At 38.2% G+C, this 27283-nt stretch overlaps 6 protein-coding genes and 1 pseudogene across 12 annotated transcripts; 4 read left to right on the top strand and 3 right to left on the bottom strand.

The window, feature by feature from the left end:
* Positions 1 to 4003: 4003 nt before the first annotated feature.
* LOC124341820 (brahma-associated protein of 60 kDa-like) lies at positions 4004 to 6380 on the bottom strand. The gene is made up of 8 exons (XM_046794767.1): positions 6129 to 6380; positions 5837 to 6054; positions 5613 to 5775; positions 5065 to 5550; positions 4846 to 4991; positions 4653 to 4776; positions 4445 to 4582; positions 4004 to 4359 (listed from the first exon to the last, which is right to left on the bottom strand). The coding sequence occupies exons 1-8, from the start codon at positions 6210 to 6212 to the stop codon at positions 4204 to 4206; spliced, it is 1515 nt and encodes a 504-aa protein (XP_046650723.1). The 5' UTR covers positions 6213 to 6380; the 3' UTR covers positions 4004 to 4203.
* Positions 6381 to 6468: 88 nt separating this feature from the next.
* LOC124342093 lies at positions 6469 to 8579 on the top strand (annotated as a pseudogene).
* A 2131-nt stretch (positions 8580 to 10710) lies between these two features.
* LOC124341871 (CCR4-NOT transcription complex subunit 9-like) lies at positions 10711 to 12096 on the bottom strand. Its single transcript, XM_046794823.1, has 3 exons — positions 11910 to 12096; positions 11055 to 11657; positions 10711 to 10988 (listed from the first exon to the last, which is right to left on the bottom strand). The coding sequence occupies exons 1-3, from the start codon at positions 12023 to 12025 to the stop codon at positions 10808 to 10810; spliced, it is 900 nt and encodes a 299-aa protein (XP_046650779.1). The 5' UTR covers positions 12026 to 12096; the 3' UTR covers positions 10711 to 10807.
* Positions 12097 to 12643: 547 nt separating this feature from the next.
* Positions 12644 to 18917, top strand: LOC124343443 (cyclin-dependent kinase 12-like). Of its 4 annotated transcripts, XM_046796751.1 has the most exons (7): positions 12645 to 12924; positions 13053 to 15997; positions 16079 to 16252; positions 16765 to 17011; positions 17078 to 17228; positions 17398 to 17577; positions 18734 to 18917. In XM_046796751.1, exons 2-7 carry the CDS (start codon positions 13092 to 13094, stop codon positions 18742 to 18744), a joined length of 3669 nt encoding a protein of 1222 aa, XP_046652707.1. In that variant the 5' UTR covers positions 12645 to 12924; positions 13053 to 13091; the 3' UTR covers positions 18745 to 18917. The 4 variants fall into 4 exon arrangements, with proteins under 4 accessions (XP_046652708.1, XP_046652707.1, XP_046652705.1 ...); XM_046796752.1 differs by lacking the exon at positions 18734 to 18917 and having other exon boundaries at positions 12644 to 12924; positions 17422 to 17756; XM_046796749.1 differs by lacking the exon at positions 18734 to 18917 and having other exon boundaries at positions 17398 to 17756.
* A 220-nt stretch (positions 18918 to 19137) lies between these two features.
* LOC124343445 (ELL-associated factor 1-like) lies at positions 19138 to 21097 on the top strand. 2 transcript variants are annotated; one of them, XM_046796754.1, is made up of 6 exons: positions 19138 to 19241; positions 19458 to 19601; positions 19671 to 19905; positions 19967 to 20122; positions 20227 to 20398; positions 20468 to 21097. In XM_046796754.1, the coding sequence occupies exons 2-6, from the start codon at positions 19505 to 19507 to the stop codon at positions 20723 to 20725; spliced, it is 918 nt and encodes a 305-aa protein (XP_046652710.1). In that variant the 5' UTR covers positions 19138 to 19241; positions 19458 to 19504; the 3' UTR covers positions 20726 to 21097. The 2 variants fall into 2 exon arrangements, with proteins under 2 accessions (XP_046652710.1, XP_046652711.1); XM_046796755.1 differs by lacking the exon at positions 19138 to 19241 and adding an exon at positions 19256 to 19389.
* A 434-nt stretch (positions 21098 to 21531) lies between these two features.
* LOC124341722 (chitin deacetylase 1-like) lies at positions 21532 to 25484 on the top strand. The gene is made up of 19 exons (XM_046794658.1): positions 21532 to 21884; positions 22285 to 22391; positions 22829 to 22940; positions 23012 to 23105; positions 23250 to 23283; positions 23347 to 23415; positions 23500 to 23563; positions 23634 to 23675; positions 23739 to 23766; positions 23842 to 23917; positions 23991 to 24143; positions 24213 to 24279; positions 24377 to 24477; positions 24549 to 24631; positions 24752 to 24814; positions 24874 to 24905; positions 24966 to 25119; positions 25186 to 25227; positions 25296 to 25484. The coding sequence occupies exons 1-19, from the start codon at positions 21839 to 21841 to the stop codon at positions 25363 to 25365; spliced, it is 1437 nt and encodes a 478-aa protein (XP_046650614.1). The 5' UTR covers positions 21532 to 21838; the 3' UTR covers positions 25366 to 25484.
* On the bottom strand, positions 25417 to 26775 carry LOC124341723 (NADH dehydrogenase [ubiquinone] 1 subunit C2-like). Of its 3 annotated transcripts, none has more exons than XM_046794659.1 (5): positions 26667 to 26775; positions 26420 to 26589; positions 26170 to 26211; positions 25985 to 26086; positions 25417 to 25559 (listed from the first exon to the last, which is right to left on the bottom strand). In XM_046794659.1, the coding sequence occupies exons 2-5, from the start codon at positions 26583 to 26585 to the stop codon at positions 25510 to 25512; spliced, it is 360 nt and encodes a 119-aa protein (XP_046650615.1). In that variant the 5' UTR covers positions 26586 to 26589; positions 26667 to 26775; the 3' UTR covers positions 25417 to 25509. The 3 variants fall into 3 exon arrangements, with proteins under 3 accessions (XP_046650615.1, XP_046650616.1, XP_046650617.1); XM_046794660.1 differs by having other exon boundaries at positions 26420 to 26586; positions 26667 to 26768; XM_046794661.1 differs by having other exon boundaries at positions 26420 to 26597; positions 26667 to 26753.
* Between the last annotated feature and the right edge of the window lie 508 nt (positions 26776 to 27283).

Here is a 27283-nt window from a genome sequence, read left to right as displayed (position 1 = left end):
AAAGTGTTCGTTGTGTGTTTTTCATTTATAGGAATGGAATAAAACACGAAAGCGTGAGTGGCGGAGAGTGGGAAAACGATGACACTCGATGACACCTAAAAGGGGCTGCATCATGAAATAATAAAGACGCATACATTTTTTTTTTCTTGGAAAGCAATAAGAGATCTCGTATAATCTTTGACAGAGGAAGCCATTTGACTTTTTGGGGGGGAGACGTTTCATGTGTCAATCGAAGCGCATTGCGGACAAACCCGATGCGCGACCAAATGGATTCCTTTTTTTATCATCATCATTATTTGGTGTGTGCTGCTGGATCAATAGATCAATCTTTTAAATTTATTGCCCAAACGGTTTTTTTTGTCATAAAAAGTTATAGAAATGTTTTTTTTATTATTATTTTTTTTTTTAATTTATAACGTAAAACGGTTCATGTACGGCCCCATAGTACCTCATTATATCATTCTTACTAGTATACAAGAATACAAAATTTTATTTTAAAAAATATACTACAGTAACTTTGTCACCCTCCCTCCTGTCATTTTCTTTCCCCACACATAGATCTCTCTAGCGTGGAAGTTATTATTATTTCGCTCGTACTGTCACTTGTATTTCATTTGGGCGCATTGAGGAAAGAAGAGAAAAGATCGTCTCGTCGGTTTTGGTGAGCAGTTATGAGCTGATGAACAATTTACTGTAGGCGGCTGATGGTCGCTATAATTCTTGACGTAATCGTGACAAAATTGAATGTCCAATTTGAATCCATATTTCATTGTTTGAAGTCGGTACCTAGGCCTTCTGTTCGGTCTACTCTCCCAAGTGCATCAATCAACCAAGACAATTGGGGATGCAGCAAATTGACTGTCTCAATGTACAGCAACCAAGCAACAAACTGAATAGCAAGTGCACTTTACCGTTAGTTGGTAGCTGAGTTGAGTGGGGTAGCAGACTGGCAGGGCGATATTTTGTATGCAGTCTGAAAGTATATTCCACTCGATTCCGTTTAATTTACGAAACTTAACGTTGTATATTCTCGTACTCGAGATTAAACAGTTATTATCATATACTAGTATATTTTATAGCAAACAGGCTTATAACACACAGTGTAACATGTAAAGGTTCGTTCAAGGGTTCGTTCATGTAAAAAAAAATGTTGAAAAACCGATGGAAAAATTGTGGCCCACATATCAACAGAGAATTTCTTTTTGCCGTACAATGAATAAGAAATAATAACATTATTATTTCATACCACTTTGACCATTCCATACCATTCCATTCATGTAATATCATCTAATAAGACACAAATTTAAAAACTTTAATTTTAGAATGATTGTGATATGTCTGGTGTTTGGTGCATTTGGGACTGAAATGTAAATTTGTATAATACCGCAGCGGACGCGGATCCCCAATTGAAAAGTATAATTGGATATAAAAGCATATGGATAGCATTATATTTCTCTTTTTTAGTTTTTCATTTGTACTCATCATGCAACTGCAAAAGATGGGGAGGACCAAAAGTGAATTTGGAACATATATTTGTTGTGAAGTAGCTAAAATAAATTATGTTTGCGTTAAAACACTCACAACTATCTGTATGTAGAAAATTTTGTACCGCATGGAGCTGTGAAACACATACATTCCTATGCACCTGCTTTCCATCTTTTTAGAGCGGCAATACTAGTTGAATAACAAGCATGAAATATTCATAACACACTTATTCTGTAACCTATATGCAAAACACGGGGATGTATTCAAATAGTATCATGCGCTCGCATGTGCTGCTCACCCATATCGTTGTTCTCGAACAAAAAACAAACAATTCCTATAGCTATGCATGCTTCGTGGATGTATAGATTAAATTGTTAAAATGTAACAATCTGCGTTAACGATGTTGATACATCTGCGTAAGCAGGCGCCTCTGCATACGTCATGTGACAGGCGATACGGCTTTGACAATAGCGAGTCGTAGGAGGAAAAGAAGCGAAAAGAAGTTGAAATCAATCTTAACATATATGATATATCACTATATCAGGCATTCGGGTTGCGAATTGCAAAAATACATTTTTACACCGCATCAAACACTATTTATAGTTTTAAATGGCTACACGCTACAGCCATATCGTGCTGAAATCATCTGCTGGATTTTCATAAAGATAAGAGGGCCATAAAGGAAATGCTGAATTAAAGGTCCGCGTTCTGATGGAAGAATGAAATGTTTAAATCGATAAACGTCGATAAACCAAATAATTCAAGTACGAACCCGAAACGAAAGACTCTTAATACCATTGAAAACAAAATTTATTCGGTCATTAGTCTGTGTAATTCCCGCACATTTACGATATATTGAAATGAAGAAAATAAGTATTTTTTTTTTGCATATCATATATCAACGCTCAAAACTGAAAACTCGTGATGAAGATGTTGCAGGGTTACAGAAATGGTTATATGGAATGGTGCGACAATAATGTTACAAATGGCAACGATTTTAGTCTGAGGAATGAATTTCCCTTATTTCATTTGATAAACCCCTTTATGAATATTTAGAAATATATAAATTTGAAACTCTAAACGGCCTTTTTGCTCATCTTTGTACGAGTGTGTCAGAAAGAAGTTTAAAGTAGGTCGCCTGACGCCTAAGAGTTTTCGTTTTTCGGAGTTTTCGGGAAATTGCGTCCTACCCTTGCAATAAGGGTCTGGAATGTGAGTGTAGCATGCAGCCCCCCCCCCCCCAATCAAAATTCTATCAGCAGTTTGCTATGTACTGAATATTTTCTTTTGTGCCTCAAAAATTGTATTATACGGTTGAAATGATTTCATGATTATGTATTTCGCTAAATAAAATTCTTCGTCACTTAAGGGATGGCTTCTAGGATGCGTCCTTCCCTTGCAAATTCTTCGCTAAAAAATTATAACCCCAAAAACAAAATTTATTGTACGCGTCTCTTCAATTTCAAAAAGAGAAATTCGTGTTTAAACGATTTGTTTCCAAATTTCTGTACAGTTTATCCAATAATCGGTGTAAATCGGGATGTAGGAAGGGAATTTAACTTTGGCCGACTTATTAGGCAACAGAGGGTCGCCCAGGGTCGCCCAGATGAGTGGCCGTGATTATGACAAAGTATATTCTTACAAAAATTATTATTTAAAAAAATGTAGCCATATCACCTTGAAAATTTATCATTTTATAATTCCTACTTGAAAATAGCTTCTCTTTCTTTTGGAATAATCCGTCCCATCACCGCTGCATCTCTGTCTCCGCATCGGTGGATTAATGGGTCCTTATTATTTACTGAATCATGCAATGCGCCGCTGTCAGGATGTGAGTCGGAGACATCACGATCTACGTTCCACCACAGAATCGAATTGACGGCCGTTGTTCTTCCGTGTCATCTGTAGATAAATTAGAACTAGAATATTTTTTCACCGGCTACAGAGAACGAATTTTGATGAATTCTCTCTAAACACTCACGCAACACGACGGAACTCCACTGTGTAATTCAATCAACAAGCTATCTAATGAAAAGCGCAAATAAAGATACTTGGCGAATCAGATCAATTTATCAGTTTCCTACTACAACAATTTCTTCATCGAAGGAATATTGAACCGATCCCATGACCCCAATACTTATCGATTACTCAACAGCCCCTTGATAGTTTATAGTTTATTTGTTTTGAATGGGTCGGGCGTTCGAGCACAGTAGAAAAACCAGACTGATATTAATGCATCAATTACTACGAGTTTAGTAAAAATGTGTTCACCCATGGCATCATATGACTATTCTAAAATTATCAGATAGATCAGATGAGCCCTGCACTGCCTAAAATTTCCTTCTTAAATTTAAGCGAATTTAAGTTAAGGAAAAAGCGCTACCTAGATTTTGGACACACGGTAAAAATTGAAAAGCATAAACACACAAACAAACAAAAAAATAAAAAAATAAATAAAAATCGAGAGGTCTGAATCTCTTTACTTGCGTGGGTGGCAAACAATAGTAATGATGAAGTATTATTTTAAGACACCATGTATTTAGACCCAAATTAGGATTCACGATACTCGAAGAAAGTTAAAAGTTTCCTTGTTATTTTACCAGTCTGCAAATGCACGATAAGCAACTCGGATTTTTCTTTTAATCTGCGGTCACTTGGTCACAGTTGGCTTACATAAACGATGTCCAACCAAAAGTTGTTTTCCTTAGTAGTAACATTCTAATTGTTACGAATGCCTAATGCCTGTTCCAATTCGGCACGCTTTTGTTGAACTTTGCTGTAAAAATATCGGCAAACGGCTTCTTGGGTCCAGCTTTGCTCGTAAAACTCTCCACGTCGCTCCTCTTCGGGATTTCCTACGATGTCAGTCATAGTCTGAAAAAAAAACAACAAACAAACAAAACACATCGTTTAAATTTATCCAACACATTTTTGTAAATTTTTTTATTTAGCTTTTTACCTTCAAATCCCTTGTTTGAGATAAAAGCCATTTGTTTATGAATTGCTGCGGATCTCGGGCAAATCCAAGGAAAAATTCTCGACTGATCTTCAGTTGATTAATGCTTTCAACCGTTTCGTGGATCTTGTTGTCTAAGCTCTACATCCACAAATTAAAAATTATATATATTTTAACATGCCAAAGTAATTGACAGGAAGAAAAAAAAAACCTGAATTTCTTGCTGGCTTGCAGTAGAAAGCAAAAAATTATTCATCTGGGCTTTCAATGTATCATCAACTTCTACATCAATGTCATAGCAGGCAGTTTTTTTCTGATCTGCACTCTCCACACTGCTGTTGAAAGAAAAAAATTATAAAATTAATATTAGATGGAAAATGGTCTCTTCTTTCATTTCTAAGTACCTTATCAAATGGTTGATAACAATTGGATCAGGGGGATGTAAGAGAGGATTCAATCTTTGTGGAATTTCAGCAAATTTCATTCTAGGACATCCAAATATTTGTTCCATATATTTGTCACAACGAATGAATTCTCTTTCTTGGTGATCCTAAGGTAGTAAGGAAGTAGAAAAAAAAATAGATTATTCTTGACACATGGCTTGTAACAGCTATGAATAATACCTGAAGTTTGTGAGTTTTAATGTACTGCCACAATGCAGAGATTACCATGGGTCTTGTTTGAGTGTGAATGCCAAGAAGACGAGCCAAACGCGAGTCGAGACGAAATTGCAGCGGTTGATAGTCGAGCAAAAGTAAGATGGTACACCGTACATTTCGATCTCCTGGTCGTTTTACTTGAAACCCATCCGTTTCTTGAGTAGTAGACGTTCGATGCCATTCCACAAGGTGGTTATCAGGCCCATACAAGTCTTTATCAAGCTCAATGACGAGAGATTTGAAAAACGAAGAAAACTTCCGTTTGACTTTATTGGGATCTGATTTGGCAGCATCATCCAGAAGTCGTCCTTCTACTCTCAGTTCCCAAGAAGCAACCCCGCTTCCTCCGCCAACATCTTCAGTATTATCCATTTCTCTAGCAGGGTAGAATGTGTTTGAGATGAAAATACGCAATTTTCGTTTTTGTTTCATGGGTCTTTTCAAAGCTTCCTGAAACGAAAGTATTAAAAGTATTACTGACACGTGTAAAAGAAATCTTTACATCAACTTACTTGAATATCGAGACGTTTTCTCATAATAGTGGCATCCAATTTTCTTTCAAATGCCAATAAATCCATGTAAGCTTGAGATTCAGGAACCAAATCTCGAACTTTCTGTGGAAGAATCTTGTCTGCAAGCTTTTTCTTTTTCTTTGCACTGTTAGGGCCATATTCACTACATATAAACCATTTATACTTGGATGTTAAGGACACAAAGAAATAATCTGATTTCTTACAGTTTTCCTGTTTGATTAGGAGCTCTCATGTCACCAGGTCTCTTCCCTGGTCCCAAAGCTTGGGGGCTCATTCCGGGACCACCAGGCCTTACAGGCTGTCCACTATAGGAATTTGGAGGTGTTGGATTCCCAATCATGTTTGGTCTTTGACCCATCATTGTAGGACTTGCTGAAGAAGTAGAGTTTGGAGGGTTTTGAATTTGATTGAATGCCGGGCGCTATGATAAAATGAAAGTTGAATGACATCAAGGTTTGGTACTGTAAAATTGAAGACAACAGAAACTATACTTACAGGGTAATTTGGAGAGTTGAACCGCATAGAACTCCCCGGAGAAGGAAAGGGAGGTCTTCCTGTAGCTGCGTTCGTGTTTTGCATTTTACAAAACCGTCAAAACGGCGATCAACACAATACACACCAAAAATTAAGATATACTTTTTCTTCGATTATTTACTTATTATTCTTAGTGTTCTTTTGCTTTTTTTACGGATGAGATGAACGGTCGAACCTGCCGTTTGAAGCTTTGATTCGCCATCTGTTGACCGCGTCTATAAACCTCCCTCAACACCACGTAGCGGCCAAAAAGCATACAATTTCATGGCCTACTTAACTTCTAGGCCGGCGTTCGAGCTATATGTCTTTAGTGTAACTATTTCCCCCCATCCCCTTCTTTAAACTTAGCCGGTACACAGCACATCTAGTGGTCACATCTAACAGCACATCTAACGCCAAAATCACCTACTCGCTGAGCAACAAGGCTCTTCAAGATCGACAACGAAACGGGCGTCTTCGGGCAAGTCATGTTAGTTATCCGAGCAATCGCGATTCCATAATAAGCATACACGGGAAATGTAGTTCGAACTGATTCCCGGTAGAGGGTTTTTCCCGTGTATGCTTATGGAATCGCGATTGCTCGGATAACTTACTTGACTTGCCCCTCAACACCACCGAGTAAGATTAATATAAGCGGGAAATTCAAAAATTCTCTTTTCTTATAAACATTTTATTTTATTTTTTGTCATTTTCAATTGTGACAGTCACTTTGATCGTGAGAGACGGGGCAGCTACACTTTCGAGGTCCGAGCCACGGACGGTGGACGTTACGACGCCCGTTCTGAAAAGGCGCAGATCCACATCACCATAACTGACGTCAACGATAACAAGCCGGTTTTCGTCAAATACCCGTTCGCCGCCGACGTCCCGGCTTTCACTCAGCCAAACCAGCAACTCCTTCAAATTGTGGCCGAAGATAAGGACGAAGGCCCTGGCGGCGAGGTCGTCTACAGCCTGATCAATCAGCCGTCCAACTCGAAATTCCGCATTCATCCGAGCACGGGTGTCGTGACGGCCACCAATTCCCTGACGATGGAATCGGGCCGCCTCTTCCATCTGGAGGTCCTGGCCACGAACAAAGGCTCGCCGTCGCTCAGCTCCACGGGATTGATTGAGATCCGCGTCGGGATGGGCGAGGCCGGATCGAGTGACGTCCCGTCTCAGGTGGCACTCCGCTTTCAGAACACCACCTATCATGTCCAACTGGGCGAGAACGCTCCCGTCGGCAAAGATGTCATCCAGGTGTCGGCCGTGCGGTCGGACGGGCGTCGCCAAAGGGTCACCTACAGTTTTGGCAGCGGCAACGAGGAGAACACCTTCGAAATCAACTCCAACAACGGACTGATCCGCGTCCGCGACCAGAAACGGCTCGACTTTGAGAGCGCACCTCATCTGTGGCTGATCGTCGTGGCGCAGGCCGAAGGAGCCTCGCCCCTTTACGGCTACGCCACCGTTTGGGTCGATCTGCTCGATCAGAACGACAACGCTCCGCGGTTCACGCAGGACAGCTACACCCGCCGTCTGGGAAGGCAACAACAAAGGAACATTCGTCATGCAGGTACGTCATTTGTCTTGTGTCCGTTTGAGTGTCAAGTTCATTGATTTTAATCACCTTTTCGTCGTAGGTGTCGGCGACTGATGGAGATATGGGCGCCAATGCGAACATCATCTACCACATTGTGGACGGCAACCATGACAACGCGTTCGTCATCGAGCCGCCATTCTCTGGCATCCTCAAGACCAACATTGTTTGTTTGCTGTGTCGTCTCCTTCGATGACATTTGTTTCCAAATCGTCCGCTGTATTCCAAGAATTTGTTCTCCATTTCCGGCGGGATATTTTTTTAGTGTGGAGAGAGGGGAGGACGAGAGGGATCGTTTGCCGTATTCATTGCTAAATGGTGCCATGTTGCTCAAGGTTTGATCGATTCCAGCCCAACGTCCATTCAAATCGTCGCCGTCGACTCGCAAAGCTCGCGTTCTCTTGTGTACAGGAACTCAAAAGACAGCGTCGGTCGTGATCCTACCATGTGGTTCGACGGCCGTCCGGATCGACCATCGTCGGGTTGTCTTCTCCCTCACATTCGTTCTTCGCTGTGGTTATTGTTACCGTTGGACGAGCGCTAATGCAACGATAGCCACCTGGAACAACAGGAGTCATCCGTACTTTCTGCGCGGGATGCGAAGGGATTATAACTGCAGCAGCCCGTAGTCGATTGTAAATAGGTTGTGTCAACCCACCCCCAAGCGTCGATCGCCTTTTCATTTGTATTGTCTCTCAATCGACTGTATAGAATGTTACCGTGGTTTGTGTTGTTTGTTTTTTTTGTAACATAAAACTGTTTGTCCTGTTTGTTCTTACTATTGTGTGTGTGGTGTGTAGGAAATGAAATACACGCTTTTAATTATGTAATGAAGACATAACGAGTCTGTCTTTTCATTTTACATTCTGCGGGTAGGAGAAAATACGCCATCTAGAAGGGGTATAGTAAAATCGTTGTTCAATTGATGCGCATTTTTTTTGCATTAATGTCTTACCTGCAATAGCAAGCTGTTCGTGATTTTGTTTCATTTTTAAAAATACAACAGCGTATGACGTTCAGTAACTCGCTAATAGCCGATACACCTTATAAAAGTTATTACTAATATGGTATAGTGTATAACAACGATCCAGCTCAGTGATGGGTGTAAGGCTCTCTGCTGGGCATTCCTATACTCTGATGAAGAACGAATCAGTGGTTATCTGTACGATCAGCTTGATCTTTGAATAGATATTTTTGGGGGAAATAATTATTAGTCGCCTTTTTGACAAAACTCACTAATCTTCTAAATAATGGATTGTCCCGTTTTGTAGAATGTATTTCCGCTTCATGTTTTGTTATGCAAACCAGTTCGAGAGGCAGTTCCATATTTACTTTCTTTTAAAATAGTTTTGGTTCCTGTTCTGTCGCTGGCTGGAGCAGGTTGGACTTGTGTTGAGTTGGCGCTGGTTGGGCAATAACAAAATTTACATGTCAACTTGACGAAACGTCAAGTTTATTAATAAAATAAAATTGTTCGTATGAATAGAAAAGAGGAATCTATCAATGACGACGGCAACATGAAGGAAAGAATGAAAGGATGAAATAAAATAATATAAAAAAAAGGATTCCCCATATTTTACGAAATGAGAAACTCAGAAAAGGTTATATGTAGTATAACATTTCATATGAAAAAACCTCTCTCTGTATAGTGTCATCCAATCCTAACCGAATAATTAATTTCCTTTCCATGTCCTTCCTTTTTCATTTCATGAAGTTTAAGTGTAGTAATTCCTTCAAGTGTATATATAGTGATTGCGTTTGCGAAAGAGAAATAAAAAACAAGTAATCCGAGTCAAAGATTCTGTATTCTTGTCGTGTGTTAAGTTACACAAATGAGCTGTTAAAAAGTTAACACGACCTTGTCGCGTTTAATCAATCATGAAAAATAAAAATGTGAAGATGGTTTGGCCGTCTTACCGGTACCGTACCGATAATCGTGTAAGCTTACTGTATTACAGTGAGCCAGGGTTTTGCAGACTAGAGATCATACGTCGGTCGTTCACATCAGCGGTGAATGACAACATGATATCATGAGGAAACATACCATCAGACAATATCACAGATATTATATACAATTTAATTATATATACTATCCCGTGCGACTTTAATCATTTCTTTAGTCACCATATAACCATTTTCAGTGGCGCCGTCAGTGGGTGTGAGAGCAACTAATTGTGCTCCCCCGGGGATTTGAACTCCCGTCTCAAGGTGTCGCGATCACCAAGATTCCAAAGTAACTCCTCATCCGATTCACTCACCCGGCATTTATAATAATAATTTTTTTTTTAAAGATAATATTTTAAATTTTAGAACTTGGAATCTGTGGTGTATCAATGCTTTTCATCGATACACCAGAAAGTTCTAAAGTGTCGAGTTCTAGTTCTAGTGACGCGTTAAAAAAATTGCTGTTCTAGTGTCGCGTTCTAGTGTCGGATTCTTAAGTTCTAGTGGTAATACGTTCCCAAATTGCGGGTTGCGCGAACGAACTTGATATTATTTATTTTCCATTCCCACTATTCATTTATTTTCTGACCTAATTTCTTTTTTTACGGTAGTGCACTCAGATAATATTCGGTTATTTGCAAAAATACAAAATAGTAAGTAATTTTTCAATACTTGAACCAATTTTTAAAAAATCTAAGACTCAAAAATTAAGACCAAAAGGCGCAAAAGCTATCGTGGCAGGTGGCAGTTGACAAAAACATTTTTATCGTCACAATATATTGCAACAGATAGATAGGTTGAACCGTCTTGACACTACATCCGTGCTACATCTTTCGTGTTAGTAAATTGAACCTAATTTTTACATACTAACACTTCAAATTGATATTGCGTATTTATACTGAACAAAAATAAAATCACCGTTTCGTGTATCCTCAAATAAACATCCTCAAAGTAAATTTAACATTCTCTGAAACACGTGTTTATAATTTATATAATAAGTCAGCAGAAACCGCAAAATTAGTTGCAATAAAAAACAATACAGCAAGTTTGTATTATAATTCTGATCGATTTTTCGCTGGAGACAAGACAAGAGCATTCATTCTTTTTTAACATTTCATGGTTGAGTCATTGAGGGCAAACCGGTGATTCGGGGATCTACCATTCCATTAGTAGTTTCCAAATTTTTTAGAAGTTGCGCCATCCACTGTTTAGTTGACTTATCATCTTTAAGACATGTTGAGAAAGTGCTATCACGCAACTGATCAGGTAGGCATTGTCGCAACGCTTCACGAGCCCTAGAAAATATAGTCGAATTTTATATCAATACGAAAATTCCTTTTTGGTTTTTGCAAGTCCCTTACCTTGGATTGTCAGAAAGACGAAGATAACATCGGACAACGTGCTTCAAAAGACGAGCTGACTGTTCTTTGGCCAATGATAAAACCATTTTACCAAGTATCATTGCAACATGAGAAAAGCGCTCATAAGTTTGACAAATGTAAGCCAGACCAGTTTCATCCAAGAGAATTTTTTGAAGTATGAAAGTTGCAACAGTCTTGGACAGTTCAGATCCAGTTTCCATTATCCTCAAACACAATGGAATTATCTCTGTTGTAAGAAGAAAGTTGATAACCTCCTGTTCATCAGTTTTAACTAGAGCACCAATGACTCCCAAACTGGTCAAACGAAGATATTCAAATGGCCTTGTTTTGCTCACAGTGTGCAGAAAAGGGTAGAGGAATAATGGGATGTGAGCTTGCAGAAAAGCAGATCTGGTTTCTTGGTGTGAAGCAACACATTGCAGAAGAGCAAGAGCATTGCAAACTCTGTTGGACTGTTGAGCAGTAAGAGTAGGTGGACTTACTGCTGGATAAATGCTTACAATATCTTGCAATAGAGCTGCTATAGTTCCAAATGAATGCCACAGCATAGGAGCCAAATCAGGAACAACTTCTCTCTTTTTACTGCATGGAAGAAATGAAAAATTAATAAAAAGCTAGTGGAAGACATCATGTCTCTAATGTTTGAAACAATCGACAAACATTTGAAAATGGAACCTTATCCCTAACAAGACAACACACTTGTTGCTGGTAATTGGAATGTAAAAATGGCAAATGCTTTTTCAATAAAGCCGAATCCACAACAACAAGCCGGGACCTTTTGCTTCGATAAAGTGAAACAAATCCTAATCGCTTAGAAAAATTCGTATATTATACCTTAATTCAAAAAGAGCACTTTCACGAGTTTCAGGATTTGTTAATTCTGTAATCCATAGATAAATTTTTTCTCGGTCAACAGATTGCAAGTTGGATGTCACCAAAGAAGTCGCCATTTTTGAGTGGTTTTTTATTTTTTTATTGCTTATCCCAAACAAGGTCTACTTGATGTATGGCCATGAAGTGGTGTGGCCGAAATTCCTTTATGGAGGGAGGGATCAGGGAGGTGAATCATCGAGGTGCTAGTACCAGCATCTAGTGGTGCTTTCAAACATTGTTTCATAAGAAAAAAACCACTAAAAAACAAAGACAAACGCGCAGGTCGCAGGTAAGATTTAAAATGAGGTGAGTAGCTTTCAATCAAGATATTTTCGTATGACCTCTTTTTTCCATCTTTAAAGTAGCGTATAGAAAATCTAATAAAAAATTTCGATGTCTGTCTAGGCTGTCTCCTAACGAACTCCCCGTCCGGCCGATATTGCCATGAAACTTCAGAGATATTCAGAGATGTTCGTCGGATTCTGAGGAAGACTTTAAGTTACTGAAATTCAAAATAACTTTATTTGTTTTTAACAACAACGTGAATTCAATCATGCTACAAAACTATCTGCCGGCATGCGGATCAAGGCTCTGGACTTAAGGAAGGGAGAGTCTAAAACAAACGGTAGATGTCGCTATATCCGAAACATTCTTTTATTTCATCTAATACTCTAATAGGCAAGTTTCTGGCCTGTCAATTTTCAATTTCAGCTGCAGGTTTAAGCTTGACAGAATTTTTTTTAAGCGAAAATACCGAAAACCGATTCTTGCATATCCAGAAATATCCATGTTTATATTGAAACATCCATACATTTTAAATACGCATTTGATATTAAAAATGTTTATTTTTTAAAGCTGTGATTGAAAAATATGCTCGTTGGCACATACTAGTTTTGTTAAAAGTTCTAACATCAACAATTTTTTGGTCATTTGTTTGATCTAATACTCCATTTCACTAATCGCCGTATGATGTGACGTAAGTTGAAAAATTTAAATCTTGTTTCTCATGTCTTTGTTGTGTTGACGTAAAAAATCGTTGATTGACGTATGTTGCAAACATCTGATTTTTTACTTTTTTCTGCTTATAATTCTGTGCCGAAGTAGGTTTCAGTTCCTTCAAATCAGCTCCAAGTCGACAAAAAAATGGGCAGCAGTGAAGATGAGCACTTCAATATATCTCCTGCTTCTCTGCGAAGCAAAGAGAAGAAAATGCATCGAAAACCTAAGAAGTCAAGAAGCAGTAGAAAGCAAATGAAGGATAAAGGATATTCTAAAGGTAAGCATTTGCGTGATGCAAAATGCTCTTCAAACAACAAAACCCCTGTTGAATACAGTGATGTCAGCTCTGAGGCATTCAGCGAACCTGAACAAGGTGAAATTACTGATGACAGTCAAGTAAGTCTGAGTGAAGGAGAAGTCAGTCCTGTAAGACATAGATCAATGTTTGGCAGTCAAGTGCGAAGCAGAGATCTCAACAATGCTGGGGAATATGCTTCACAGACTTTTAGCAAAGACCACCAAGCATCGGAAGAACCAGAACAAAAGTCAGCCAAGAAAAATAGGAAAGAGCGTAAAGATAAGAAACACAAGAAAGAAAAACGTCGACGAAGATCACGTACTCCTTCTCGTTCGCCCTCACGTTCTCCATCATTGAGTCGCAAACGGAAAAAGAAACATCGACATCGCTCGCCTCCTTCCAAATCTTCGTTTCCTGAAGGAAGTCCTGTGAGTTCAGAAGAAGATCTAGTAGTCGTACCCAAAAGGGAAACTTCCCACGGAAACGCACGTTATGTATCTAGCCGTAGTGCCAGCAGTCGAGAGGATCATATGCATCAGGATTCGCGTATTCAGCACTTTGAAACCTCGGGTGAATATCGGAATCGCAAATCCTCAATAATTGAACCTCCTGCTGTTCGTGCTGTACGTGAACCATCTTCATCCGAAGATTCCCCAGCATGTTTTCGTTCATCCGTGTCTCCTCCTCCACCCTCAAGACCACGTGAGCCGCCAACTAAAGAAGTTTCATCAGACACGTTAACCTCGAAAAAACCAACTCTGGCCGATCGTCAACGGTCTCGCACTCGTTCTCCGCACACTCCGGAAAAAGTTTCCCCTTTCAGATTTGACGGAGTCGGTGAATTATCTCCTCATACACCTCCACTTCCTCCCAAAGCTTACGAAAAATTCAAACTTTCAAAAGAACCTATCAACAAAAGTCCAGTAAGAGTCCGAACGCCTCCTTATCCACATCCTGAGACCAACCGAAAACGCCGAAAATCTAGAAGCCGTTCCCGTAGTCGTGAAAGAGAGACGAATCGTAAGCGTAGGGGCCGCAGTAGAAGTCGTAGTCCCAGTCGCAATAAGAAAATTGGGCCTCGTTCGCCTTCCTCTGCAGTGGGGCGTATTCCTCGCCGCTCAAAGTCACGTAGCTGGTCTCCGAAGCGGCAACCTAACCGATCTCGTGATCGCCCCTACAAGATCAGCCGTAGTCGTAGCCCACCACCTATCCGAAGCAGTGAACAACGTCGCCCGCCTGTCCCGGTCGTTTCACCTGCTCAAGTGTCTTCTGCAATTCCCAAAACTCTTGCTTCGAATCGTGCAAACATGATTGATACCAGCTTGTTCGCTGAAATGGTTAAAACCAAATCAAAGAAGATGCAGGAACAAGATAAACAACCGAGACAACGATTTGAGTTGAAAAGTGAATCGGACGGCGTTATGCATTCTTTATTGGATATCCCCATTCCAGTAGAGTCGACGACGCCTCCTCACCCTTCACCAGCTGTATCAGTTGGTGGTTTCATTCCTGTTTCTACTTCCATTTCGGACGTTAAAGGCCATCAGCATTCACTGAATAAAATTGAGTTGCCGCCTTCTCCTTCCAGTCAAACCTCGTTTGTAAAAAGTCCACCCCGGAAGAACAAGAGCCTCGTCAAGGATTTGCCGATGCCGTCTGTTGTTTCAGGAGCCGAAGAATTGAGCCCGGACGAAGATATGAGTGGAATGACACCTCCTTCCAATCCGGATGGTAGTGCTAGCACGATCAAGGGCCCACGACCAAAATCTCTTCGCCCAGTCATCTATGGCAAAAAGCTATTGGAAAGTATGACCGCCAAGGATTGGGGTGTCCGATGTGTGGACACTTTTGAAATGGTGGCTCAAATCGGTGAAGGAACATACGGTCAAGTGTACAAAGCTAAGGACAAAGCCACTACCGAAATGGTGGCTTTGAAGAAAGTACGTCTTGAAAATGAAAAAGAAGGCTTCCCAATCACAGCTGTACGTGAAATCAAGATCTTGCGACAACTCAATCATCGTAATATTGTTAATTTGAAAGAAATAGTCACTGACAAGCAGGACGCGTTGGACTTCCGCAAAGACAAAGGCTCATTTTATTTGGTGTTCGAGTACATGGACCACGATTTGATGGGCCTGCTGGAGTCAGGACTAGTTGACTTTAACGAGCAAAACAACGCTTCTATTATGAAACAATTATTGGACGGACTGAACTACTGTCACAAAAAAAACTTCCTTCACCGTGATATCAAGTGTAGCAACATTTTAATGAATAATCGGGGGCAAGTGAAACTCGCCGATTTCGGATTGGCCCGCCTCTACAATGCTGAAGACAAACAACGCCCTTACACAAACAAAGTGATTACGCTTTGGTATCGACCTCCTGAATTGCTCCTTGGTGAAGAGCGGTACGGCCCGGCTATAGATGTGTGGTCTTGTGGTTGTATTTTGGGGGAACTTTTCCTGAAAAAGCCTGTCTTTCAAGCAAATGTGGAAATGATGCAGCTTGAGCTCATTTCTCGTTTATGCGGTACGCCTTGCCCTGCCGTTTGGCCGTCAGTCGTCAAGCTTCCTCAATGGCATACGCTTCGTCCCAAAAAGACCTACCGAAGGAGAGTTCGGGACGAATTTGCTTTTATGCCACCCGCGGCTTTGGATCTACTCGACAAAATGCTTGAGCTTGACCCAGACAAAAGAATTACTGCTGACGAAGGATTGAAATCTCCATGGCTGAAAGCTGTGGCTCCTGAGAAGTATGCATCAGCATTGTTTTTGTTTTGTTTTTTGTCACTCATAAGTGTTTATTAATTTGTTATACTTTTTTTTCTCATCAGTTTCCCACCTCCTATTTTACCAACTTGGCAAGATTGTCACGAGTTGTGGAGCAAGAAACGACGCCGTCAAATGAGGGAGCAGCAGGAACAGCAGCAACGACATCAAGCTGCATTGCATGCACCTGGGAATGGTCGTGTAGCAGAAGAAACCGCCGAGTCTAACTCGACAGGAGGGTAGGATGCCATAGTTTTATATGGCTTTTCCCCTTTTAGTGATGGGCCGAGAAAGAAACAGTTATTCGATTCCCTTTTGAAATTTTTGAATGATCTTAAAATCAAATCAAGTATGTTAGCCACTAATAAAATGGCATTAGCCACCCATTAGCACTACCCCAGTTGGCCTAGTATTTAAGTACTTTTCAATAGATCTAAAACAATGGAAAGTAAAGGGGGAAAGGATGAAAACAAGAGGAAGATAAAAACCAGCTTCTTGTATTCCTATCTTCCCTACCATATATTTTTTTAAGATAGTCTATCCAAAAAGTAAAACAGGAGTCGCGGAAACCTTGTTCAGAGTTTGACTCTTTTTCAACAAAGTTCTCGTCTTCAATTAAGAGTTTTATTATTTGTTGTTAAGTGTTCGAAGCGTTAATTTAACGATGAACAAACGTAAAAAAAAAAATTTAACGGCCCATAACTAATGCTTTTCATTGAAAACTAACTAATGCTCAAATTTGCCATTCTAGCTCCTCTCGGAATCTTAAGTTGGAGGCTGGTGGATTTAGCGTCTCCCCGAATGCAGCTTATCGACAGCAGCAGTCACGTTCAGCTGAAAATTCGAATACACCTCCTATTCCTAACAGAGGTTCTGGAAATAATGCTGGAGGAAACGCTTCATTGTCTTTGTTGCAACAGTTGACGTCTATAAAGAAATTGCTCACGAGCCAACAAACGGTTCGTGTGGATCAAATTACAACTCTGATGAGTGAAAAGGTAAGCTTAAACTTGTATTACCGTTTGTTTGAAAATTGGTTTTCACTTGGGGTTATCAAATAATAGGTTGATGCTGAATCATCTCAACTGGTTCAGAATCTAAATACGCAACTGATAATGGCAGCCACTGCCTCCAAGAACTCACAGCTTAATGCCAAAACGGCAAATTCATCATCGTCTAGCCTTGATCCACATGAAGCCATTTTTCTTCCAGGAGGTAAGTGTTCTTTGCTATTTCCAGTCGATAAGAATGTTTGATTGTTCGTTCAAAAACGCTACCATTTAGATGCATTTGCATTAGAGGTTGTTAAAAAAAAAATGTCGATTCGTCTGTTCGAATTCTTTGCCCTTTGTTTCTGGCAAATTCAAGTCGATTGTAATTATAGGGCGCTCTTGGTCTGACGGTTCAGATTCCGCAGCCGTGGATTCCTCCAGTCAACTTGTAGGAGGAAGCCTGGCTACGGAAGGAGTCCGGACTGCACTGGCTCAACTGTTAAATCTTCATGGAATGCATGTCAATGGTCTTGAACCTTTCGTCGGTCATCCGTCAGCACACGATTCCGGCGGTAAGTGGTACTGAACAGAAAGGCTGGGAATACCTTTTTTTCCCACTTCATCACTTGACTTCTATGGAGACTTGACTTCTTATATCCTTTGTCCTTCAATATTTGTCGTGCCCGCTTCTTCCACACCTTGCAGTGTGTGACTTTTGCCATTATTTAATGAAATAAATGGATTCATATGACACGTTTGAACGTGAGCCACAATTTTCGCCTTTTAGCATTGGGTTGTGCTAAATTTCATAAATGCCATCCAGAAATATATTTCTGAGGGATGAGATGTGATCAGCCAGATCATTTTTATATCTCTATAGTTTTAATTTATGGATTTCGTGTCGAGTATACTATTTAATTATAAATATTTAGCTTTTGATTGACAGGTAGGCTGCATATAAAGAATAGGCATATCTATTCTTCTCAGTTGCAGTTAAGTTTCGAAATATTTTATTTTTTATTTGTTCACATAGAATTTACATTCACTTCAACGGCGGATTAGTTTTCAGAACCTAAGGATTGTTTCTACTCGATGAATTCGAATTCTCCATCGCGTCTGTTAGGCGTGGCTTCCGTCGCCTAGCTAAGACTAGAAAAGTACTTGGGATATTCTTTCAAAGTGGATTGGATAGCTTATCTTGTTTTTTTATTTAACATATTTTTCTTGAAACATCAACAAATTGGCGTGCATACGTCACGTTCATCAGTTCGGATGTTGATATCCAGATAAACTTCTATGACACTGAGATGCTAAAGAGAAAACATTTTTCTTGTTCAACTTTTATTTTTGGGAAGCAGTAGAGATATCTTTCCTAATGCCTGTTGTTTGCTATGAAAACAGGATCGCGCCATTTTCATGGCGATTACTAATGCCGGATTGGGTAACTCGCAAAGTTTTAACAGTAAGGGTAATTTCACTATTTCAGAGACTTGAACGCGGGGTTGGAAATTTGAACTGATATCGTTGCGATATTTTAGGAAACCTTTTCTGTTATGAACGAGTTGTAAATTTTAGGACATCTACATGATAAAGACAAAACTAGAAGTTTTTTGGCAATATGGTTAACATATGATTCCATTTATTTCGTCATCCGTGTGTGTGAAATGATTATTTTATATATTTTAATTGTGATGATCCTAAGTAATAATGTAAACCTATCATTTCTAGATCCACCATGAAGCTGCGGACTACTGAAATAAAGCGAGACCATTGCTCCTTGGCTGAAAATGGTAAGTAGGAATAGAACGTGAAAACTTTCCGATGCGACGTGAACAAATTTTGATTGGGTTTACATTTTTGTATATGTAAACAAAAAATTGTTATAAGCGTGATATAAATATGATAAACTTTTTCGAGTTGGAATTTTTTTAGCTAGCGATCGTCATTTATTGCCAATTTCCTTCTTTTGTTTGATCTCATTCAAATCTTTTGGGTTTATGATCCGAATGAAAATGTATTTAAACAATTTTGGTTTTTGCTCGAACGAGAATATATTAAAACTGTCTAGTATGTACCTAGTATATTGAATACTGAAACGAGTCTCCACCTATTGAGATCATCGGAAACTTGGTCCACAAATACTGTCTCACTTTTGTGTGTCAGATAAGTAGAAGACGACGACATTTGCTTTTAGAGCCTCTACAGGTTCTACAGCTGATAGTGTACGGCGTATAAAGTAGGTCATTTGGTAGACTAATGCATTCTCTTTTTAACTGTGATTTCATAAATTTAAAGCAAAACTTTTGGCAGTTAAAATTATTTTAAAAATCGTAATGGTGAACCGGGCTTAATTAAGAAAAAATAGTCGAGTTGTTGACAAACACGTTAGAAGCTTCATGACTAACTTCATCAATTACTTATCCCTTACTCCTTTTTTATTGTTATTTTTTAGGGCTTTCTGATCAGGAACCAAGTATTTAATGCACACATTTAGCCAAGATGGCTGATAAGTTAGGGCTTGGACCTGAAATTAAACAACTTCGTCTGGGTAACAGTTTCACCAATCCAAGGGGATCAGCATTTCATACCTTTCGATGTAAGTCAAATATTGTTTTAATGCACTCCCTACACTACTTACACTCCCATTTTTACATTTGAATTTTAGATGATTTTAAACCAGCTAGTGTGGATACTAGCAAAATGGCAACTGTTGACATATTACCAAACAATGAAGTAAATGTGACAGTTCCTCACTGTGATGGTGCAGGAACCGCACAGACTTCTGTGTTTAGAGGTCCCAAAAAGCCATATGCAAAAGAATGTGTACTTATAATTGACCACAATACAGGTGAAATAACATTGGAAAGACTGTCCCATAATATTCAACTTAAAAAAACAAGGTATATATGCCATATTTCTTAAATATTACATGTATCAATAAATAACTTTCTGGATTATTAGGGCTGAGGGTACTGGAAAAGCTGGAAGATCCTCATCTCCAGTAGACCCAACACCACCACAGCAATCACAATATTATCCTCAGTCAAAGAAATCATCTCCATTACAGAAATCACCAACATCATCATTTTCACCTCCTACTCCTTCTCCACCTTACAAGTATGTGTTATTTTTTTATTCATAATTTGATGTGTAAGGTTTAAATAATGATTTTAAGGCTAGTATTACTTATATTTAAATACATTCTTATTTCTTTTTTTCAGTCCAACTCAAAAAAATTCTCCCAAGCATTCTTCTGGATTTCCTATGAAGAAAACCAGCTCATCACCACACCAACTTCTAACAAATTCTAATGGAATACCAGCTCCTGGCAGCATGCCTTTATTAGATGACTTAGATAATCTGTCTGGACATATTATGTCTGGACATCAGGAGGTGAAATCTCAAAAATGTTTTAATTATTTTTGAATTTTATTCACCCATTGAATTAAATGCTTGACTTAGGTTGCAGCGACCGTTGGAGTGTTGTCAGACAGTTCTAGTGAAAGTGGAAGTGATTCAAGTTCGGATTCTAGTGAATCAGATTCGGATTCTGATTTGGACGATACTCATATCCCTAATGAGCGTAATAACATTGGAAATCCAACTACAGCAAAGGAATCGTTGCCCTTACCGAATCCTTCCCTTGCGCATCTATCCATGCCTTCTCATTTACTTAGTGAAGACTTGAGGTTGTCTGATTCTGGATCAGAGAGTGACTGAAGTAAATTCAATCCAGTTTTGACTGAGGCGAAAGATTGTCATCGTGGTTTGTTGCAACAAGATTCCAACACCATCCCGCTTGCTGATCGTTACAGAGCTCATGGTGAAGCTATAAAGCCAGAGGCAATCACCATCAATTTCCTTTTTCTTGAATATGGATTATTCTTTAAGTGGAATTGTTAATCCTTTGTGCCTTTCAAATCGGCGATGACCTGCACATTTCACTCACTCGTTATCGATGGCTTATCTGCTGTTGTTTGTGTTGTCTTTTATGTAATTGCGCTATTTCTAACTTTCAAGTGTGGTTTACCTCGGGATGTGGTTTAAATACATGAGTGGATTACAAATCGAATTCACTATTAGAATATTTCACATTTGTTAACAGAATTTTAAAAATATCGGTTTAACAAAAATGAAAGGCTGTGTCGACTAAATACATTTCTAATATCGTCATTAATTTGGGTATATTTGAGTGAGCAATCGTAAAACTAGCATGTCTTATATATAGATATAGGATATAGAAAACAAGTCTCGAACATTGTAGCCTACATTTCCAAAGGTAGCTGAAGAGTTGGTTCTCAGCGGATACAAGTCAGATTTAAAAATACATCGCATTGTATTTCGCAAGTTACCGCGAAGGCCAAGAAATAAGAAAGGGGTAAGAACTGAATAATGGGCACGCGCGAACTTCCTCCAAGTAATAAATACTTGCCTGATTTATTTATTCACAAAATTGTCGGGGCTGGAAGTAGAGAGGGGCTCCCTAGGTGGTGGTAGTCACTAGTTGCTCAGGTGACTTGGGACTTGACTACTTGGGTTCCACCTTGAAGCTTGTCGAGTCATCGGCAACGCTGTTTTCAGCACCCCCGAGCTCGATAAACGGCAACTTTCTTTTAAGTTTTATTGTTAAACCTGAAAGAGCAGCAGGTGTGTGTAGTTGACTGGCTGTGTGCTGATTCTTTGCTTTTTTTCGTAATTCCCTAATCGCTGAAAAGGTATTGTTGACCGTGTTTGGACCCGTTAACGCTTGAGCGTTTTATTGACTTGAAGTGATCGATCGAAAATTTAATCGCCTAACAGAAGAAAATCAAGCGACCTTGTAATCAAAATAAAATGAAGATTTTGATAATCATATTCATCGTTTGCATCGGACTAAAAAGTAAGCATTCGTTTCCTTATTTATTAAGACATTAACAATTCGAACAATTAATTGAATAGAAATTACGATTTTCGATCTGTTCCCAAACTTAAATATGTATTACTATTTAACCTATAAGGTAAAGAAAGGATATCCTAGAAAGGAGGTCACAAGTCCTGAACCTCTGGTCTGCTTCTGATAGAAACTCACTTTCCGATTTTTTTTAGAATTGACCACGCGAGTTGTCAATCAATCCTTGTTAATCTACTCTATACTTTAAAAATACATATAACTATGGCGCTCACAAAATAAAAAGAAAGTCTGTTGTATTGCCTAAGAAAAAAACCTTTTTCGTCGATTGCATATTTTTTACCAGTTATTTAAAAATGTGTGTGCTTATTAACACTGATTTTCATAATAGCTGGAGACTGTGAAATGAAAAGAAAAAGACGCCAAAACGAGGACTACGTATGTCCGGTGGGAAGCGGAAATTTTGCTGACCCCAAATCCTGCCGCAGATTTTATCAGGTATTTTATTCAATCATTAAATGTAGCTAGGTATTAACGTATTAGACTAATTCATCTCCCGGAAATGCTACTGTGTCAATAAAAACTTTCTAGTTCTCCATCACCTTGTCAGTAGGTAAGGTCAACTTTCGATACTGTCTCATTCTGAGGGCCACGTATCGCAATGCCACTTACCATAGTTGGATTATCAGGGACGAAAACTGTTATACGGAAATATGACAATAGTTCTAAGAAGTGAAAATCTTGTGGACTTGTTGACCCACTGTAATTCATTCGATTGCCGTATATAATAATTAAAAGTTGGGATAGATAACCTAATAGATACCTAATCTAAAAAATAAGTGGCCTGAATTATGCACTACCGACAGGAATTTGTGTGTGGAATTTTATTCCACGAAATAGTAATCCTAATTTTCTTTCTTGTTCATTGAATGTAGTGTGTAGAAGGTACTCCATTTCTAAGTCGCTGTCCTTCCTCTCTCTTTTTTGATGACATTCAAAAACTCTGCACCTTTAAAAATGAAGCTGTCTGCGGTCCAGTTGCTACAAGTATGGCGTGTTTTTTAATATTTATAGAATTACATCCAAAGTTCTCTTGTTCTAAAATTATATTTTATTAGCTCCAGCCCCAATAGTCGTCGATGAAGTAGATAAAGCTCTTAAATGTGATAGCGCTAAATGCCAATTACCAAACTGCTTCTGTTCAAGAGACGGGTAATAACATTTTTCCTGTATTTAAGCTATTATTGACTAATACGTCGATTTTTTTTTTCATCAGTAGAAATAAGATAAATTTTGTCACTTGTAATATTGAATTTTATCATTATCAAATTATAAAATCCTTATTTCTATCTTCAGGACACTTATACCTGGTGGATTAAACCCTAAAGAAGTATGGATAATTAATCTTTTTTTAGTTAAAGTCGTTGTTTTAAACTATTGCTATGTATTTCAGATTCCGCAAATGGTGTTGATAAGCATGAGTGACACGGTAAACGCCAATAACTATGGTGATTTCCACAAGGTGATTTCTAATTAACTTAAAAATATGTGCATAAAACGTTTAGCTAAACGTTTTTTCAACAACCTGTACCATTTGTATATACAGGTTTTTGAAGGACGCACGAATACAAATGGATGTCCCATTTTAGGAACTTTTTTCGTAGCGCACGGTACCACAAAATAGTTCCTTGAAATGTATTATATAAATGTATATATTTTTCGATTCAAAATTTCTTCTAGAATTTACGAATTATCAAAATGTTCAGCAGCTGCACCACGAAGGTTGTTTTTATTTTACCTTTTTATTCACGAATAATAATTTTATATTTTTTTTTGCATCTAAAGGACACGAAATCGCAACATACAGTATTAGGTAAGTGTAAAATCTTATTATTGCCGATTGGATGTTAGTAAAAATAATAATGTTATTACTTTCGTCATAACGCAGCCACAGGAAAAATTTTGACGATTTGTCGTATGAAGAATGGGTCCAAGAACAAATTGGAATGAGAGAGATATTGCAGGTTTGAACCCATTTATTAACTTATTCAATGTACTTATCAGAAAAAAAATCCGTTAACATAATGTTAATTTTAGAATTTCGCGAATGTTTCGAAACTTGATGTATTTGGAATGAGGAGTCCCCATTTAAAACCAGGCTGGAATACGCAATACGAAGTTTTGGTTGACTACGGATATGTGTGGGACTCATCCGCTGCTGTGCCACCATTGAAAGTCCCAGTCTGGCCAGTATGTGTATTTTTCTAAATATATTTAGTAATAGATTAAAATTAATTGACCACACTATAATCATTTTAGTATACATTGGATTATGCAATTCCACATGAATGTCGATCTGGAACATGCCCAACTCGTTCATTTCCTGGTAAGCCGATGATATGCTAACGATTCTAATTCTTTCAATACAATTCATATTCGTAGTAAGTAGGCAACTTCACTAATCCGTCTAATTACTTCTGTAGGAATATGGGAATTTCCTCTTAACTCTCACTACGTCAACTCTTTTGACGGCGGATACTGTCCTTTTATGGACCAGTGCGTACTTCACAATATGGACGAAAATGTACATCCCAATAATCCATTATTATATTATTATTATAAGGTTTATGTGTTATATCATTTTAAAATTTATAGGATGTTTTGGCTTGGCTGAAGGAAGACTTTGCCCGGTATTACGACGGGAATCGAGCACCGTACCTCATGTCTTTCCATACATCGTGAGTTATTATTTTTTAATTATTTTTTGTTTTTCGGATTTACTGGTGAAAAATAATTACGTGAAATTCCGAAAAGAGCCTACAGATCGTTTTTATCAAATATTCCTTTCACCTTCTTAGATGGTTTCAACAGAAATCGCTTGTCCGGGGGCTTCAACTTTTTATGGATTACCTGACTCTTACGTATGCGAAAGAAATTTTTTCAGTTTAATTTCAATTATTAACATGAACAATTATTTTAGGCCGGACGTGTGGTTTGTGACTCATACTCAAGGTATCACAAATACGACTACTAAACATGGTTCATTGATTACAGTTTTTTTTATTCTTTCAGCATTATTTTGGATAACAGAACCAAAAACAATCAAAGAGATGTCGAGTGTTTATCAACCTTGGGATTGTAAGGAAAGAGTTGTGCCTCCGCAACCTTGCAATTTACCCAGCAGTTGTCCTCTGTCCTTCAAAGGAGCAAATGTCACAGAAACAAGGTATAAAAAAGTCTCAGTTTTAAGAATTTCTGGAATTAAAAAATCATGAATTTGGTTTTTCTTTAGATACATGGCAACGTGTTTTTCATGTCCGAGAGTTTATCCTTGGTAATTATACCACTCTCTTTGGGTCATGGTTGTCTGTACTAAAATATTTAAAAATGTTTCATTTATAGGCTAGGAGACGCAAGGGGAGCTGGACTATCAGTGAAAGACGTTTACAAATCGGAAAACCCTAGTCTTTAGAAAGGATCCCGAAGGAAGATGAAAAAAAAAAATTAAGACTTTAAGAGAATGAACAGTCATGCAAAATAATGTATTATTGCATGAACAATTTTAGTAAATACACTTTCAACACTACCAGAGTTCACAGCTGTGAAGCAGAATCATCTAGCGTCTAGGGAGCCATTTGTCCAATACATCCTTGTACTTAACCCTCTCTAAAAAAATTAATTGACACATTTTAATAAGTAAAAAATTCAGTGTTAAATAAAATAAAATAGTTCTTCACATTAGAAAGGACTTAAATCGTAGCCTGCGCGTAGAACCATTTTAAATTTTAATAATTCTTCTCCATTAATTATAGTAAATAATAAGCTAGGACGAATCAATGCGAGAACTCAAGTTACGTTGGCTAAAGAATTTTTTTAGGTAAGAAGATTAAACAACGCAGGTAGCAACCATGGCATACTAAAATTAATTAAGTAATAATTAATAAAGAAGAGCTAAACTTAAACCAAAAGCTGGAGTTCAAATTTGACAATTTGACAATTAACAGAAAATAATTAAAGAACCTTGTACAGCAGATCTTCATCCTTATAGTTTTACTTTTAAAAAAATACAAATATATTTTTAAAATACCTACCAGTTACAGGAAAATCTTCTGGGTGGTTTCTGATATAGTGGATTAGGATTGCATCTCTTCTAGCAAGTCTATTTTCATTGAGCCGATCAGCATACATACCAACTATAAATGAATAAATATTAATTTATCGAAAATAGCTAATTAGCAATTTTAAAAAATGTGCAATCTAAAAGTCAGTTTTATACCTGGAACTCCAATTGCTACAAGTGCAATATGGCGTTGGATACCTAATAAAAGAAAAATTTATTTGATAATTAAGATGTATTATGCCACAGTTAAATTTTGTGAAATTATTATTAATATTTTAAGAATCAACAGACGGGACAACTCAAGACACCTCATATTACCTCAGAACCATATTAGATCGGAATATAACTCAGAATCATTGGAGATTATTGTTCTTGAAACACACCAGGTATATAAACGAAAACCTACCACTCAGCATTGGTCTTCTCTGGAAATAATTCATGGCCAATGCCATTCCAAAGCCCATTGCGCCAAAGAAAGTAGGGCTGAACAATCTATTAATGGTTGTACGGGTATCCCACGTCAATTCCCGAGTAAACAACTCCAAATCCGAATGCGTAGAAGGGTTTTCCATTCTTCTGGGATACAAATAAATAATTTTTACAACATGTAAATTATGTTTTACTTTCAGTTATTAATAATAATGTAACTTTACATTAATGAAAGTCAACTAAACAATCCCAAAATGAGTAGAGTACGTCGTCTGCACTGCTGAAAAAAGAGTCCCGCTGTGTTGCCATCCGCCAGCACGTTAATTAACGATTGAATTCTGATTCTGATTTTATTCTGAGAAATTCTGAGTTTATTTTTTATAAGTCGTGATATCAAGATGGTTGTTGGAAGAAAGATGTCAAAACACAGCCGTTGTATCATGAAGTACATAAGTACGTCAGGAATAAGCATAGAAATGTTGCAAAATCATTTAGCTATTTTTTGTAGTAAAACCTATCGCTAGATGGAGAAAAGCTTGTGTACATAAACACATTTTCTCTGAGCTCTCGTCCGGCCTGGTCCGGCCGTCCGCTCTTATCGTCAGCCATACGTGCTACGCCTACGCTAGTTAACTTGTCTTGTCATTTATGTATATTTATACGCCGTTTGGAATGTTTTCATTGACAACAAATTAAGTTAGTTATTGCGTACATACTTGTTTATTTGATAGTTTTGATAACTTTGTTTTTATCTTGATCACATATTCACCTGTTTCCCAAACATGCAGCGCTACCACAATAGCCGACCTTAAATCCATTACTTCTTTTTGCTCTATTTAAA

This window comes from Daphnia pulicaria, chromosome 6, assembly GCF_021234035.1.
Source record: "Daphnia pulicaria isolate SC F1-1A chromosome 6, SC_F0-13Bv2, whole genome shotgun sequence".
Classification (NCBI taxonomy): Eukaryota; Metazoa; Arthropoda; class Branchiopoda; order Diplostraca; family Daphniidae; genus Daphnia; species Daphnia pulicaria.
Note: the sequence above shows the minus strand (reverse complement) of the source record. Positions and strands in the feature narration are given on the sequence as shown.

Bases quoted from the DNA above. Each gene is read 5' to 3' on its own strand.
- LOC124341723 (XM_046794659.1), bottom strand. From the start codon at position 26,585: ATGGAAAACCCTTCTACGCATTCGGATTTGGAGTTGTTTACTCGGGAA. The intron at 26,212-26,419 runs GTAGGTTTTCGT...TTCTTTTATTAG, and splicing joins GAGAAGACCAATGCTGAGTG to GTATCCAACGCCATATTGCA. The intron at 26,087-26,169 runs GTATAAAACTGA...ATTCATTTATAG, and splicing joins TGTAGCAATTGGAGTTCCAG to TTGGTATGTATGCTGATCGG.
- LOC124341722 (XM_046794658.1), top strand. From the start codon at position 21,839: ATGAAGATTTTGATAATCATATTCATCGTTTGCATCGGACTAAAAA. The intron at 23,564-23,633 runs GTACCACAAAAT...AATTTCTTCTAG, and splicing joins AACTTTTTTCGTAGCGCACG to AATTTACGAATTATCAAAAT. The intron at 24,632-24,751 runs GTGAGTTATTAT...TCACCTTCTTAG, and splicing joins CTCATGTCTTTCCATACATC to ATGGTTTCAACAGAAATCGC.
- LOC124343445 (XM_046796754.1), top strand. From the start codon at position 19,505: ATGGCTGATAAGTTAGGGCTTGGACCTGAAATTAAACAACTTCGTCTG. The intron at 19,906-19,966 runs GTATATATGCCA...CTGGATTATTAG, and splicing joins ATTCAACTTAAAAAAACAAG to GGCTGAGGGTACTGGAAAAG. The intron at 20,399-20,467 runs GTGAAATCTCAA...TGCTTGACTTAG, and splicing joins TTATGTCTGGACATCAGGAG to GTTGCAGCGACCGTTGGAGT.
- LOC124343443 (XM_046796749.1), top strand. From the start codon at position 13,092: ATGGGCAGCAGTGAAGATGAGCACTTCAATATATCTCCTGCTTCTCTG. The intron at 16,253-16,764 runs GTAGGATGCCAT...TTGCCATTCTAG, and splicing joins GAGTCTAACTCGACAGGAGG to CTCCTCTCGGAATCTTAAGT. The intron at 17,012-17,077 runs GTAAGCTTAAAC...ATCAAATAATAG, and splicing joins CAACTCTGATGAGTGAAAAG to GTTGATGCTGAATCATCTCA.
- LOC124341871 (XM_046794823.1), bottom strand. From the start codon at position 12,025: ATGGCGACTTCTTTGGTGACATCCAACTTGCAATCTGTTGACCGAGAA. The intron at 11,658-11,909 runs GTATAATATACG...TCTTCCATGCAG, and splicing joins AGTGCTCTTTTTGAATTAAG to TAAAAAGAGAGAAGTTGTTC. The intron at 10,989-11,054 runs GTAAGGGACTTG...TATATTTTCTAG, and splicing joins CGTCTTTCTGACAATCCAAG to GGCTCGTGAAGCGTTGCGAC.
- LOC124341820 (XM_046794767.1), bottom strand. From the start codon at position 6,212: ATGCAAAACACGAACGCAGCTACAGGAAGACCTCCCTTTCCTTCTCCG. The intron at 4,992-5,064 runs GTATTATTCATA...TTACTACCTTAG, and splicing joins TTAAAACTCACAAACTTCAG to GATCACCAAGAAAGAGAATT. The intron at 4,777-4,845 runs GTACTTAGAAAT...TTCTTTCAACAG, and splicing joins GTTATCAACCATTTGATAAG to CAGTGTGGAGAGTGCAGATC.